Source organism: Cricetulus griseus (assembly GCF_003668045.3).
Source record: "Cricetulus griseus strain 17A/GY chromosome 1 unlocalized genomic scaffold, alternate assembly CriGri-PICRH-1.0 chr1_1, whole genome shotgun sequence".
Classification (NCBI taxonomy): domain Eukaryota; kingdom Metazoa; phylum Chordata; class Mammalia; order Rodentia; family Cricetidae; genus Cricetulus; species Cricetulus griseus.
Window position 1 is genome coordinate 32002476 of NW_023276807.1, and position 16130 is coordinate 32018605.

The 16130-nt window shown below is 48.8% G+C and overlaps 1 protein-coding gene across 2 annotated transcripts; it reads left to right on the forward strand.

The window, feature by feature from the left end:
* The first annotated feature begins 23 nt into the window (after positions 1–23).
* Positions 24–14080, forward strand: Mrpl14 (mitochondrial ribosomal protein L14). 2 transcript variants are annotated; one of them, XM_027387393.2, is made up of 3 exons: positions 24–152; positions 10116–10206; positions 13180–14080. In XM_027387393.2, exons 2-3 carry the CDS (start codon positions 10136–10138, stop codon positions 13544–13546), a joined length of 438 nt encoding a protein of 145 aa, XP_027243194.1. In that variant the 5' UTR covers positions 24–152; positions 10116–10135; the 3' UTR covers positions 13547–14080. The 2 variants fall into 2 exon arrangements, with proteins under 2 accessions (XP_027243194.1, XP_027243195.1); XM_027387394.2 differs by lacking the exon at positions 24–152 and adding an exon at positions 197–307.
* Positions 14081–16130: the final 2050 nt, after the last annotated feature.

Sequence of the window (16130 nt, forward strand, 5' to 3'; positions counted from 1 at the left end):
GGGCTCCAGCGGGAGCCCGCCCCCCACGCCGCACACGTAGAAAGTGCGCGCGCACTCACGGAGCGCCACCGGCGCGCAGGCGCAGCGGGCGGGGCGGGGCGGAGCCTGGCCGGCGGGGGTTCGTGGCCGGAGATTCCCGGGGAGCCTGCTCGGTAGGATGGGGCACCCTTGCTCTGCTCGCGCTGCCTCTCGTCTCCCCTTCTTCTCTGCAGTAGGGGAGGGGAGGCGCTCTCGGGGAGGGGTGAAGACAGGCTCCGCTGGGCCCAGGGTCAAGTGAGAGGGGTCTCCAGCCTCCGCGAGGCCTCAGGTCTGGACCCTCCTGTTTGCCCGCGCCGCTTCCGCGTCTCCCGCGCCCCCTCGGCGCGCTCGCTCACTTGCTTACCCCGGCCTGGGAAGTGGAGCCCCGGGGAATGGGGGCTGCGGCTTGCCCGGGCCAAGTGTCTTAGGCAGGTGGCTCTGGCGCGTCTCCTATAGTTTATCTGCTCCTCCTCCCACTGGGTCTGCAGATGAATTTGCTGGAAGCCTCTTCGATGTAAAGAGGGAGGAGTCGTCCTTGCTTTCGCTTCTGTCAGGCTGAGTGACTCCTCTGGTCCAGGGGGTTCCCTGCTTTCTCAGTTCACGGAAGACCTCACCTAGCAGGGGTTAGGTCTGGGACGATGGAGAGGCGGACCGCCTCTTTTCTGTATGTCACTACACAGATCACGATCGCAAAGACAGGAGAAACGCCACCTGTTTAATTTCGGGTTCTTAAAGGGGACAGGAGGAAATACTGCTTTCCACTAAGCGCAGTAAGCGAGCTTTGCCACGCTGAGACGTTAAGGGATTGATTGTGTATAGGTCGCAAGAGCTGAGACAAGTCACCTTGGCCTGCTTGGGAAATACTGGCACCCAGGGCCTTGCAGTCACAGTTGGACACTGCCAGTCCTGGTCAGTGTGTGTGCCGTATCTGGATATTCAGCTGCCCGTTTATAGCTGGAAGGTTGCAACTGGAAGGTTTGGTCTGTTGAAGTGTCTTTCAAACACTCCCATAAGTGACTTGAAAAATCAGTTTAGTAGATCATGGCCATCGTTTATATATTAGTGCTCCCTGCATCGATGGACTTATGCTTGTGCTCCCTACCACTTGAGGTCCAGCTAATTAGTATATATGATTATATATGTTATAATCATATATATGCGTTGCACTTGCATTAGGTATTTTGTCTTGGGACACAAGGGCATGGGAGTGCATTAGGTGTCTTTTACTGCTTCTATGTGTCGTTGAAAAGTTTGGAAAAGCCGGGCGTTCATGGTGCACGCCTTTAATCCAGCACTCCGGAGGCAGGTGGATCTCTGTGAGTTGGAGGCTAGCTGGTCTACAGAGGGAGTCCCAGGACAGCTTCCAAAGCAATAAGGAGAAACCCTGTCTTGAAAAACTGACCCGTCCCTCAGTCAGTCATTCAGGGTTCCGAAGGGGGGCTGCCTGAAAGAGTCATGGGCTCAGTCAGTCATTCAGGGTTCCGAAGGGGGGCTGCCTGAAAGAGTCATGGGCGAGAGAAGGGAAGGAGACCAAGCGGCGCAAAAGAGGGGACCAGAGTCCATCTGTGCATTGTCAAGGCCTCGATTTATTGGGGCTCAGAGTGGGCTTATATAGCCCTGCACCAAGGAAATTGGGTAAGTGGGGAATAACAGGAAGGAACATCTGGTGTATGCTGGGGCAGGAGCATTTTTCTTATTAGCCGGAACATCTTGTGGTCTTCCCTGGAACAGCGAAAGCCCCAGGCCCTTTCTCGAAACAGAAGCAGTTAGCAGTTCCATTTGGCCAAACCGTCTAATTGCAGAGCTGGTTTTAAGCCGAAAACTTAAAGGTCATAAAAGGACTTACAAAGATGGGCTTTAAAACCATAGTTAAGGCCCTTAACAAAAAACCAAAACAGAAAAGTTTGCCTCTCGATTTCCTTGGCTTGAGCTTTCAGTCACTTTAAATTTTTTGAAGTTGTGGTGGGTGTTGGACTAGCAGTGTTGCTTGCCTGTAATCCTAGACGTAGGCACATGTTCAAAGCCATCCTCTGCTTCTTTGGGAGTTTGAAGCTGGTTTAAGATTGCCTGACACCCTGTCTCAACAAAACCAAACCAACATACAAAAACCCAAACCCTCCCAAATGGTGGGGACTTTGTTGGAGGTAGGGAAAGAAGATGGAGGTGAGGTTGTCACTGTGGACATCGTAGATCTGGGTTCTGAGATGCTGTATTTAGGTAGACATAAACAGTTCTTGATGAAAACCATCTGTTCTGACCGTTTTTTGGGTTATCCATTTTACCCACAGAAGTTCTCAGATGTGTATTTCCTGTGGGATATTTTACATATGATACTGATTTGTGTGTGTGTGTGTGTGTGTGTGTGTGTGTGTGTGTGTGTGTAAAACTAGCCTGTCCCACTCCCTGGAACAATAAAATTCGCTTTGAGGCCAGACATCACTGATAGTTCGTATCTAGTCCAAAAATAAAAAAACAAAACAAAACAAAATCTAGCTGGGCATTGGTGGTGCACGCCTTTAATCCCAGCACTCGGGAGGCAGAGGCTGGTGGATCTCTTAGTTCAAGGCCAGCCTGGTCTACAGAGTGAGTTTCAGGACAGCCTCCAAAGCCACAGAGAAACCCTGTATGAAAAGCCAAAAAGAAAAAAAAAAAAAAGATTATCTTTATCTGCTCTTGTGATGTTTGACTGTCACGTGTGGGTCTGCCCAAACATGTTTCGCATTGTTCATGTTCCTTGGTTCTGTGGGAGCTTGGGAAGGCCTCAAGAAGTCAGGTTATAGTTTAACCTGTATTTATTTGTTTGTCTGTTTATATGAGACCTTGGCTCACATAGCCAAGTCTGGTCTCAGACTCATGATCCTTCTGCCTCTGCCTCCAAAGTCCTGGGATTAAATGGATGCACTATCACACCCCACTTCGGTCTTCCATTTTAGAGGTTGATATAATTTTACAGGTATGTTAACAATGATAGTCAGTGTTCAAGAGAGGACTGTGATTCAGGGCTCATGGTGGTGTTCTGGGTCACGAAATGTGCTGACCCAGAAGGAGAGGTTGGTAGCTTATTCATTAGGGAATCAGGGTGGGAGATCCCCCACCAAAAAAATCTTAAAACTCATGTCTGTCCTTGGACAATCAGGAAGTACTTTTCTGTGTCTCCTCTAAAAGCTGGGAAGCACTTTGAGGACTGATTTGAGATGGAGGAATGGATGCTGCCTTATGATGGAGGAGTGAGCCAGGAAACAAGCTACCTACCTACTGTGTAGACCAGAAGGATTCCCCAGTTGAAGTGGTCCCTCAACTAAATGAAGTTAAAGTACTTGCAAATCCATGCGGCTCTTCTCCCGCTTGTTCACAATTGGCTGAGACCTGGAGATGTGATTTAAAGGTCACAAACATATCACAGATGAGTTCTGCCAGTAGCATTTCCTCTTTGGTTGCAACCTTGCTGTCCCACATTCCTCTGGCTACATGACTTCTTAGCCCTGGCTCCTTGCCACTGGCTTAGTTAAGTCCTCATAGGAAGTTAAACATAAGATAAAAACTGTAGACCAAGTTGAGGAATGGGTTGCTCAGTGGCCACTGTAGTTGAAATGGATCTTCAGATTGTTGAAATAGATCTTCAGATTGTAGTGATGCTGTGAAAACTCACACTTGGGCAGTGAGTCGAATCTGCTTCTGCTTTGCCCTGGGCTGTGCTGGGTGTGGTGTATTACTATTGTTGTTGTTTTCGACAGGATCTTCCTATGTAGCTCTGGCTAGCTTGGACTTCAGTATGTCCACCAGGCTGGTCTTGAATTCACAGAGATCCACTTGTCTCTGCCACTTAAGTGCTGGGATTACAGGCATGTACCACTCTGCCTGGCCTTGGTTGTTTTATTTTTGGCCTTGAACTCTTGATCTACCTGCCCCGCCTCCCCAGTATTGGGATCATAGGTGTATACACCGAAACAAAGGCAACTTTTTATTTCTTGAGTTTAAAAACAAAACAAACCAAAACAACGTGCTAGGCCCCCCCCCCACTGTTGTATTTGGTTTTGGTGAAGTATTTTAGTGGGTAGGACTGCATCTGAGCCATACCCCTGCCCTGCGGGGTACGCTGGGTAGGAACAACTTTGAGCTCTGGTCTGATTGGTTGCCTTATAACCCGGGAGGAGTGGCAAGCAGTAGTACCATTTCTGACTTCATTCCTTCCTCCACCTGCAAAATGATGCAAGTCCATCAACTGGTCCAGCCTCTCACAGTTGCCTGTTCTTATTTGTTTTTCTGTTTCCATTGGGTACCTAGGAATGAAATCATCAAAGAAAGTGCTGTGGTGTGGATACTTGAGAATTGCAACATATTGGACTTGTGTGAGGTATAACTGTATACACAACATAAACTTCCTGAAAGAGAATTGAAGCGGCTGATGGGGAAACAGTAACAAGTGTTGAAGCAACAAATACAAGCATTTGTTGGTCCAGAATGATGGGAAGGGTCTTTTTGTGATTTGTCAAAGTGCCCAGCCGTTGCTTTTTCCTGCTTAACATTTGATTTGTTTTTGGAGACAGGGTGAAGCTGGCCTGGAATTCCCAGGCTGGCCTTGAACTAAATGTGGCTCCTGTGTCTGGGTCCTCCTGCCCCTAGTACTAGGGACTGAACCCAGGACATCATGCAGGTTAGACAAGTGGCTGTCCCTCTAGAGTGCTGGGATTTAAGGTATGTGCCGCCAGGCCAGGCTTGGAAACAATGTATAGGTCTGTGGTACTCAATATACTGGCATAATTACATAGAGAACAGTTTGCTGGTTACTTTGTACTGAAATTCAGCCCCCAAGTGATACTTGGGAAAAGGTGGATCCGCAAGGCAGCAACATGCTTGTGAAGTCTGAGAAGCTAAGTCTGCTACTCAGAACCCATGTAAAGGTGGATGGAGAGATCTGACCCCATAGTTGCCCTCTGACCTCTGCATGTGCACTGTGACACACACAGTAATAGATAAATATCCTCAAATAATGGTAATTTTTTTCTCACAAAGCATACCAAGCATAGATGCTTCCTTAATTGCTCTTCTAGTCCTTAGTACGAAAACTAGCTAACTGCCCCACCCCAAAAAAGAAAAGAAAGCTAGCTAAAAATGAATCCTCTAAATCAGTGGTTCTCAATATCCCTAATACTGTGATCCTTTAATAATAAAATTATTTTTGTTGCTACTTTGTAAATGTAATTCTGCTACTGTTATAAATCACAAATATCTGTTTTTCCAGTGGTCTTAGGTGACCCCTGTGAAAAGGTCATTCCACCACCCACCCACCCACCCCTAGGGGTCGAAACCCATAGGTTGGGAACTACTGCTCTTAAATATCAGATGTCTGGGTGCACGAAAAAAGTGGAAACACAAGCGCACAGAACATGGAAACTCTGGGATCCACATTGGACTGCAAATCAGTTCTGTCCACTTGACAGTTCCTGGGCTGTAGCCACGTGTCAGTAGCCTCTCTGAACCCCAGAGTACTAAGCAGGGCAGGTATTGGGCCCTGGTTCCATGGAGCATGCATTCCATTGGGACGGCATATGATAAGGCTAGTGGACACCACCAATGTGTCTCTGAAGACAGTAAATCATCTCCACCCTGCGCTGTGAAGGAGAGGTTGTGATTCACACTCTGAAATGGGAGAATAGTGCTCTGAGTTGACCAGGAAATCACATGAAAGGCCACCTCTGACACTGGAATCTTCCAAATAAACCAGCTCCATTTGAATGAGAGTGTCGTAAAGGAAGAAATACTGAGGACTGTGTGGGCCAACAGGTCTGCCAAGCCTCAGGTCCTGTGTCTGCGGGATGGACTCATGCTAGCAGAGAATGTAAAGGCCTGTTGAGTTTCTTTGAAGTCCATTGCTGTCCCATAGCCCTGGAGCGGTTATTTACTGATGAGGGCATTGCCCATACTAGACGGGGAGATGCTTCCAGGGGTCTGCAGACAAAGCATGGACTTCCCCCACCGCTAGTACCATCTTGGCACCAGGGAACTCCTAGAAGGGTTGCCTGTGAGGGGCCAGTGTCAGATGGGGGTGGTGACACCTAATTTATTTATTGCACTCCTGCTGTTTTTTGGGACCTGAGATCTTTCTCAGGGAGAAGCAGTTGTCATTTGAGGAATGTGACTGTGCCTTAGGGCCATGGAAAACTGCTAAGTCAACTGGGGTTGAGGTCAGAGGTTACTGTCAAATCCATTAGTAACAGTGAGAGTAACATGGGCCTTTTAGGAAAGTCGAAGTCTTCCCTGGAGGGAAGAGTCTTTAGGAAGAGTCGAAGTCTTGTGCTTGAGGATAGGGTGTAGAGAGTCCCTGTCCTACCAGTTCCTGTGGCCATGTGAGATGTCCTTGTAAGTTTCTGAATGGGGGAGTAAGTAGCAAGAAGTTGAATGTGGAGGGATATCTGGAATTACCATAAACTGGACCTAATGGCCTGGTGTCACAGGCCTACTGCTATCCCAGCGACCAAAGAGACTGGGATTGAAGGATGCCAAGTTCAAGGCATGTCTGGGCAACTGAGTGAGGCTGTATCTCTGTGGTAGAGGGCTTGCCTATCATTTTTGAGGCCCTAGGTTCAGTTTCTAGCGTGGCAAAATCAATGTAGGGCCGAGATGTGGCTCGGTAGATTACTGTCCTAGCATATGCAAGGTTCAATCCCGAAGCATACTGAGCATTGCCTCAGTGACATTTCCATCAGCATAGGGTACGAGGCTGTCCCCGTGTAGATGGGGCTGCAACTCACTTGAAGAAATGGTTCAGACTCAGTAGGCAGAGAGGGGCATGGGCCAGCCCAAAGCAGGCACTAAGGGAGGCCTGGGCCCATTCTTTAGTGGTTAGAAGGTTCCTTGAATACTGGAATTTGTGGTGGTACTCCACCAGGAGCTTCCAGGAACCCCTCAGCACTTCTGCAGTCCTTGGTCTAGCATTCTAAGAGCCCAGGGCAGAGATGAGGTTCCTGTGACCTCTGGATCAACCATGTCAACTGCATTCGATTAATTTTGAATACCCAAGGAGTCCCTCTCCTCTGGGAGCAATCCTGAAGGCCAGCTAGCATCAGATAGCACAGATTGGCTGGGACTAGAGGTGCAGGTGGCTGCCCTTCAGAGCTGTGGTGGTTTTGTACCATTTTTAGTTATGCTTAGAGCATGAGCCCTTCTTGCTACCTATATTGCTACCTATATTCCTGTCTTTAGAGCTTAGATGGGATGTCACTTGGCTGTGGAGTACTCGACAGACAGGCTCAAGGTGCTGTGTGCAACCGCAGCACCACAGGACACAGCCAAAACCTTGGGTTGGATGGAAGAGAATCCTCTCCTGGTATGTTAGAATCTCAGCAGGCAGTAGTGAAGGCGCCTACCAATTAAGTGGACATTGAAGTGTCCTTTTTTTTTTTTTTTTTTTTTTTTTTTGAGATGAAGGCCTATCTATTGCCCTGGCTGTCCTGGAACTTGCTGTGTAGACCAAGCTGGTCTCAAGCCCTGCCTCTGCCTCCTGGGTGCTGGCATTAAGGCATGCACCACCACACCTGGCAAATGTCAGTATTCTTGATGGAACTAGGACGTGTTAACAGTTGGAGAAATACTTAAGGTTTCATAAGCAGACTACTGTGGTTCAAATTTCAGCCCTGTTACTCCTCGCTGTCTCACCTTGGTCAAGTTACTTCTCTGACCGTGTGTGTGTGTGTGTGTGTGTGTGTGTGTGTGTGTGTGTGTGTTTGTACACACACAGTGGGGTCAGTAAAAGTATGCACTGCACAGTGGTGTCTGAGTTAAGTGAGATGACAATGCACAGCATTTTGCTTTAACCTCCACAGCAAAGGTTCATCAAGAAAATGGACTGAACATCTCAGAGCCTGTGGGGTGCTGAGGAAGGTCCCAAGGTCAAGGCTGGTATGGTTCTGGTTCTTCCCTTAACTGGTTGTGGGGCTGTGTATAGTGCTCTGTGTAGCTCAGTTTCCTCACCTGTGACATGAGATGGGAAAAAGAAAAGAGCCGATAGGCACAGGGCGCCCAGCCTGTTTTGGGCACTCTGCATAGCCCACTGGCCCAGGATCTTTGGTTAGTAAAGCTGGGCTCTTCTGTTGGCCCCTGTGTGTCCAGTGCTCAGGGTTGCCTGGATTAGCTGCCATTTGCTGCAACTTTTCTGATTGTAGAGTGGGCCAGCACTTCACAGGAGCCCCAAGGAGAACACTGAGTGATGGGATTTGAGGCGACGTGCTAAGTGGCAGGCTTGTGGAATGCCCAAGTATTTCTGTGGAAGTGACTGGTAAATTCTCTCCCACCCTTATTAAATAGTATTATCTGAGGCAGGCCTGTTGAAGCCTCACTAGGCAAAGCTGTGTGTAAATACTTGAGTGCATAGGCACAGCTCTGGGGCTCTCCAACAGTGCCCTCTGTGGCCAGGTGTCTGGGTGGAAGAGCTGGCCTGCTTATAGCTGGGATCCCCATTTGGTTGGTGGCAGGCTTTTCCTTGCCATGGTGCAGCAAGGCTCGTGCCCTAAAGGACCTTTTGACTTCAGTGTTTATGTGTCCCAGTTCTGTGACTTAGGTGCTGTAGCTCTGTGTACTGTGTGGAAGTTTTCCATGCCACAGTGCTGTGGGGGAGACTCACCCAAATATAGACTGTGGTCAGTGCCTTGGCAAGGGTGGCTTTGACTCTTCTTTGCCGACCTTGGGCTCTACAGGTGTCCTGGCATTCACGTTTCGGGGAAGGGTGATATGTGACAGGTGACTTCAGAAGCTGCTTAGATCATCACATTTGCACCCTGTTTCAGCAGTAGGGATTTGATCCAGGGTGCATGCAAACATACTACCATCACTAAGCTCAACCCTTTTAAGCATAATTTTGTTTCATGCATACCTGCATTTGCCTGCATATGTGTAGGTGCACAACATGTGTGCCTGGTACCAAAGGTGGCCAGAAGGGATGCCTGACCCCTGGAACTGGAGTTACAGAGAGTTGTGAGGCACCATGTGGGTGCTGGAAATTGAGCCCAGGTCTTCTGCAAGAGCAGCCAGTGCTCTTAACCACAGAGCCATCTCTCCAGCTCCATATTTTGTTTTGTCTTTTTGTTTGTTTGCTTTATTTTTCCAGACAGGGTCTCATTATGTAGCTAGTGGTCTTGGAACTCACTCTGTAGATCAGGCTGGCCTTGAACTCATAGAGATCTGCCTGCCTCTGCCTCCTGAGTGCTGGGACTAAAGGTGTGCACCACCACTGCCTGGCTTGTTTTGTCTTTCAATAATTTCTTTCAGGCAGAGTCTCATGTAGCCCAGGCTGGCCTCGAGCTCACTACGTAGCACAGGTCTTAAACTTTTCATCCTCCAGCCTTGCTTCAGCCTTCAGTGTGCTGGGATTACCGGTGTGAGCCACTATACCTGGCTTAATTGTTTTTAATACAGGTAATTCTAGATGAATTACCCAGGCCAACCTAGAACTCCCTCTGTAGTCCAGCCAGGTGTGGAATGTGGATCCTCCTACCCAGAATAGATGGGATTGCAGGCCTGTGCTACCAAGCCTGGCTAATCTACTTTCTTCCAGGGTGCTGATGTGGGTTTCAAAAGGCACACAGGTGTCAAGAAGATGTTCAGGGGAGCCTGGTGGCGGTGGCCCAGGCTTGCCAGCACTCAGGAGGCAAGGCAGGTGCATCTCTGTGAGTTCGAGGCTAACCTGATTTACAGAGTGAGTTCCTGGACAGGCTCCAAAGCTACAGAGAAATCCTGTCTTGAAAAAAACCAAAACAAAACAAAAAAAAGGGGTGGGAGGCCTGGACAGATGGCTCAGTGGTTAAGAGCATTGGCTGCTCTTCTCTTCCAAAGGCCCAGGGTTCAATTCCCAGCGCCCACATGGCAGCTCACAACTGTCTGTACTCCCGCTCCAGGTGCTAAAGGACTCCTGTTTTCTGTTGCCTGGGGAAACTGTAGGACTGTCAGCTTTGACTCAGCAGAATTTGGAGTTGGAGTTTTGTCTAATCATCGTGTGTCATTTAAACACTAAGATTCTTATTTAGTGACTAATGAACTTGTGCTTAAGTGTCCTCTCCCACACAAGTCCCCACATAAAACAGGCTCTGTCCCCTTTCCTGCAGGTTTGCCATCTTGGGATCCCATGGCTGTTCTTACTGGGCTCTGGGGCCCCTTTGCCCATGTCAGCAGAGCATTTGGCCAGCGCTGCTTCAGGTAATGCTTGACATCTTGTTCTTAAGAAGGGTCCCTGGGTAAGCCTGCCACCCTGGCTGGATCTTGTGGTGACCAGAATGGGTGACCTCAGGGAAGGTGTCATGGGCCAGTGGGAGCTGGGATTTAGTCAGCATGGGGGGGGTGTGTGGTGCAGATTCTGTCCTGGGTCCAGGGAAGTGTGGCCTGTGATGGAAGCTGTTCTTCAGTCCCTGCCTCTTACTTATTTAGTGTCACACCTCTGATCCTGTCATCCCCAGAGCTTTAAAACCCCTTACATAAAACCAAACAACAACAAAACAAAACAAAACAAAAAACCACTCTAGCTGGGCCTTGATGGCACATGCCTTTAATCCCAGCACTTGAGAGGCAGAGGCAGGTGGATCTCCTTGAGTTCGAGGCCAGCCTGGTCTACAAGAGCTAGTTCCAGGACAGCCAGAGCTGTTACACAGAGAAACCCTATCTTGAAAAAAAAAAATCACTGTGTGTGTGTGTGTGTGTGTGTGTGTGTGTGAGAGAGAGAGAGAGAGAGAGAGAGAGAGAGAGAGAGAGAGAGAGAGAGAGAGAGAGAGAGAGATTTGGGCATGCAGGTGTGTCATGGTGTCACATTTGGAAGTAGAAGTCCAAGGACATCTTGCAGAAGTTGTTTCTCTCCTGTGTGGGTCTGGGGGATGAACTCAGGTTGTTGGGCTTGGTGGTAACAACCTTTCTCTGCTAAGCCATCTTGCTGACCCCAGAGTTTTTTTGTTTTTGTTTTTGCTTTTTGAAACAGTTTTTCGGTGTAGCCCTGGCTGTCCTAGAACTAGCTCTGTAGACCAGGCTGGCCTTGAACTCACAGAGATCCACCTGCCTCTGCCTCCTGAGTGCTGGGATTAAAGGCTTGTAACACCCTAAACCTTTTTAAGAATGATTTTTTTTTTTAAGATTTATTTATTTATTATGTATAGAGTGTTCTGCCTGCATGTATGTCTGCAGGCCAGAAGAGGGCACCAGATTTCACTACAGATGGTTGTGAGCCACCATGTGGTTGCTGGGAATTGAACTCAGGACCTTTGGAAGAGCAGGCAGTGCTCTTAACCACTGAGCCATCTCTCCAGCCCTGAATATTTTTTTTTTTTTAAGACTGGATTGAATCCAGGGTTTCCAACCAACCCTGTTTGTACATTTATTTTGATTTTTGTTGATTCTGTTTGCTTTATACAACAGAGTTTCACTAGAGAGTTGAAGCAGGTCTGGGTATTTCCATGTAGACCAGGCTGGCCACCTTCCCACTTCTGTCTCCAGAGCACTAGGGTTACAAGTGTGTGCTACCAGCCATCTGCTTTACCTTTTATTTTGAGACAAGATCTCCATAAGTTTTCCAAGCTGACCTTGAGCTCACTCTGTAGCTCACACTGACTTTGAACTTGCCATCGTCCTGCCTATTCTATGTAACCAGGATTGTTTTCATGCACCAGGAAGCCCAGCAAAATTGTCCTTTAATTACAAAATTGTACAGTTCTTGTCAGCACATGCTTCCTTACCCAGTCAGGATGGCCCCGCCCCAGCCACAGTGCCTTCCACTTTGAGATCCCAAGCAAGCTGCCTGTCTTTACTACATTCTGCAGACATGGGTGGGAATTGCTTCTAGTGCAGAACAGTCCTCAAGGCAGGTCTCAGAAATGAACTGTGAGGCAGCTAACTCTGACAGGACGTGGTAAGAATGGGCAAAGCGGCTCAGCAGTGATGTTGGCTGTCATCAAGCCTGGTGACCTGGGTGAGTTCCATCCATAGGACCCATATGGTGGAAGGAGAGTACTAACTCCTGTAAGTTGTCCTCTTACCTCCAGTCATGTGCGAGCGTACACACACACACACACACACACACACACACACACACACACACAGTAAGTAAAAGTAGTTTGTAAAACATGTTTTTTTAAAAAGAACATGAGTGAAGTAGTAGAGCAGAGAGGTTTGGTGAGTGTTGGTCAGGTCTGAGTAGAGCTGTCCAGGGAAGGAGGTGAGGGCCCCTAGGAAGGCGTTTCTGGGAGCCTTTCACAGCAGCAGCAGTGGGTGTGAGTGGATTGCAAACTTGGGACCTCCTGACTTTTCAGTGTGTGCAGCACACTTTGGAGGGAGCTCAGCAGTGGCAAGTCAAGGCTACCCAAAGGAGCAGCACAGCCCCGAGGTGGAATCACTAGCTGGAGGTCATGGGAATAGGCCAGTAGAGAAATGGTTTAGAAGACCCTGGGATTGTGCTAGAGAAAACCACACTTAGGGTGAGCATCGGGAGACAGAAACTCCACCTGGGTCTGCTAGTAATAGTGTCTGAAAAGGATCTGGGGGGCAGTGTGCTGCAAGCTGTAGTTCTGTCTTCCCACCTTTGGAGGCTAAAGCAGGAGGATCCCTGCTCTCAGGACATTGGGCAATCTGGAAGACCCATCTTCAAAAGCCAAGCCAAGCCCCTTTGGTAGTGATAAGAAGTTGTTGCCTAGATGGTTTCTGCTGTGTTGTGTCAGGGCTCCTTCAGGGTAGTCTCCATAGTCTGTGAGAGCAGGGAAGGGCTGTACCCAGGGAAGCAGGTTCTGCAGGATTGGCAGAGGCTGCCTGTAGAGATTCCTTTAGCCCTCCTCAACTTTCAGAAACCAAAGTCTGTATATGATGTATGCCATGAAGTTTGTTGTCCTAGAAAAACTGGAGTCCTTTTGGGTTTGTGAGAGGGTCTTACTGAGGAACACAGGCTGGCCAAACCTGTGGTCCTCCTGCCTCAGCTTCTCAGCTATTGGGATTACAGCCAACCGGTGGTCTTAGAAGTTCTCAAATATAAGGAAATGGGTAGTTAAGGCTTTCTCAAACCCCTGACTTTTTGTTTTCTGGGTCACATTCTTCTCAGCATGTACATATATGTATATGTATGTGGCTGACATGCACCTCCTGGCTTTCTGAGACCTGTGCCTTGTGGTCCATGTCACAGACTTTTTTCTGTCCCACTAGCACCTCTAGGAGCCTCGATGCAATCCAGAAGATGACTCGGGTGCGTGTAGTGGACAATAGTGCCCTGGGGAACACCCCGTACCATCGGCCTCCTCGCTGCATCCACGTCTATAACAAGAGTGGGGTGGGTAAAGTCGGCGACCAGATCCTGCTGGCCATCAGGGGACAGAAGAAGAAAGCGCTCATTGTGGGACATCGCATGCCTGGCTCCCGAATGACCCCAAGGTTTGACTCCAACAATGTGGTCCTCATTGAGGACAATGGGAACCCTGTGGGGACTCGAATTAAAACACCTATCCCAACCAGCCTTCGCAAGAAGGAAGGCGAGTATTCCAAGGTGTTGGCCATAGCTCAGAACTTTGTGTGAGCAGAGCGGCTCTGAGCCATGCAACCATTCCCTTCACACTGGTAACAGAATAAATGTTTTAATGTGTGTTTTCTTCCTATGCTGTCTGAGCTGCGGTTGTGAGGAGGGTAACAGCAGTTGAATACTGGCTTCCTCCCTCGACCCCCGGAGTGGCCTGGGCTTTCTTTACAGCTCACAATCATGGGTCATTCAGTGATTCAACAACCGTTGCTCTTCTCTTCTTCACTTGTTGGTCTCCTTGTGGGGAGTAAGGACTCCCTTAGTTTCTTTAATAGAATCTCGTCAACACACATAATATTTTGTTAAAGATACTGTGGGGTTAAAGAGATGGCTACTCTTCTAGAGGGCCAGGTTCTATTCCCAGCACTCCTATGAAGATTCACAACCTTCTGTAACTTTAGTTCTGATGGATCTGATGCCCCCTTCTGGCCTCAGTGGGGACTGCGTTCATGTGGTATACAGCCGTATGTGCTGGCGGAACACTCCCTGCACATAAAATTAAAAAAAAAAATTAAAAGATACTATAGCCACTTATTAAAGTGTCTTCTTGGCCTCTGAGGGGTCCAGCATGGGGGTTCACAGGTTGTGGGTCCAGGCTGCCTGGATTTGAGTCAAAGCTCCACCCTTTAACCCCATCACGGTGTCGGGCAAGGTGGTTTATTCTTCTGAGACACAGCTCCCATGTGATGCATGATATTGGTGCCCACTTGATGCCATTGATATGAAGATTAGAAGAGCCAGTGCCTGTGAGTGCTCAAAGCAGTCCCTGGCAGCGGGAAGCACTCCATATTGACTGTTTCCTGTATTGTGACAGCATGTGCCAGTCCAGGAGCACAAAGGTGAGTGAAAGTAGGTGTGGTTTTCGTCCTCCTGGCACTTAAGACTATTACAAAGGGAGTCCTCGGGGACCCAGTAATTCCTCTAACAAATGCAATGCTTAAGTGTAACAAGGGCGTATTACGAAGGGTTGGACCTGCAGTAAGGTTGGTGCTGTCCTGGAGAAGGGGTTGCCCCAGTTGCATCTAAATGGGCATTGTGATAGAAGCCCAAGTAAGGGTTACTTGAGGGGCTGGGTGTGGTGTGGACTGGGAAGGAGCAGGAGGGAGCATTGGGTTGGGTTAGACTTAGCAGTTGATGAGTGTTTATATCTGTGAATAATTAATGAGCTATACACTTATGTCCTTTTAAAGGAGTGGGAATTTGCTGGGGAGAAAGGAGCTTGTGCATTTGCCCTGGGTATACCAGGCCTTTAACATGTGAGCCTTTGGGCCACTTCAGATCTGGCTATAGCAGGTCAGGAGAGGAGTGGACCTCCATTTACGCAGCAGTCCGTAGCTGTGGGAAAGAGGCTTTGCTTATCCAGATACATTAAAATGCTTGTGATGGATGGGTATCTAGGAAAGGAGGTGAGGTGGTTTGGCTTTTCCTTGGGAAAGAGGGATTGAAGAGGACAGACTGCAGACTGCAGTAGTCCTGTAAGATGCTACCATGATCTGGGGTGCAGGCAGAAGTAGATGCCTTGAATAAGTAAGTTTGGCAATGGGCTGATAAAGTGGAGAAGGCCAAAGATGAATCTCGGATTTCTGGATTCCACTCATGAAGAACACTTGAGCTAGGGTGCTGCTGGGGAGGCCTCAGGGTCTAAGAAGGAAGTAGTGGTAGGTGGGTAAGTGTCTGTGCCTCTGAGGGGCCAAGCAGATTGGTGGGTATAGTTTTTTCTTTTTTTCTTTTTTTGGTTTCTCTGTAGGATTGGAGGCTGTCCTGGAACTCTCTTTGAAGACCACGCGGGCCTCGAACTCACAGAGATCCGCCCGCCTCTGCCTCCCAAGTGCTGGGAAGGGGTATAGTCTGAAGTTACAGCAGTAGTGCACTATGGAGACATCCAGGTATGCACATATTCTTAGTGCTTCTCACAGCCCTTGGGTTTGCCAGCATTGGTCCCATTGCAGGTGAGGACGGTTTCAGAGGCCAGATGGGTCTATGACTTCCCATTCAGAGTCTTCCCCTGGCATCCCAGCTCTCATTTTTACTGTTGCTGAGGTCTCTATCTGTGATCCTATAGGCTGCCATTCTGATTCTGCTGCGTACCTCAGGGCAGACCTTGGTGGGGGTAGAGGTGGTGGGGGCACTGCCTGCCTGAATATGAGGAGTTAGAAACTCAGCTTGTGTCTTCCAACCCAAGTGTGTCCTGCTTGCAGAACTCCTCTGTCTAAGTTTGTGTGAAGGGATTCTGGGTATTTTGGGACAATACCCATCCCTCCTAATCGGTCCCTTTGCATGAATTGGTGCGGTGTGACTGCTATGGTGAGCTGTAGGGTGGACCAGCTGGACTAGGGCACTCACCAACACCTTGTATTCTGCTGGTTTGTTTGCACCTGGTGGCTGGGACTTAGTGGGCTCTTAATTCCCTGCTGTCTCTGCAGCTTGGAAGGTGGACTGGTGGGGTGGGGGTGGGGTGGATGAGGCCTCTGTCTTGGGGCAAAGGAAAGCAGTGATTGTCCTCAGCCTGACCCAACCTGCTTTCACCTGGACCTTTGCTCTTGACAGGCCAGCTCTGGCCATTTGCTGAGCTGGAGTTGGGCCC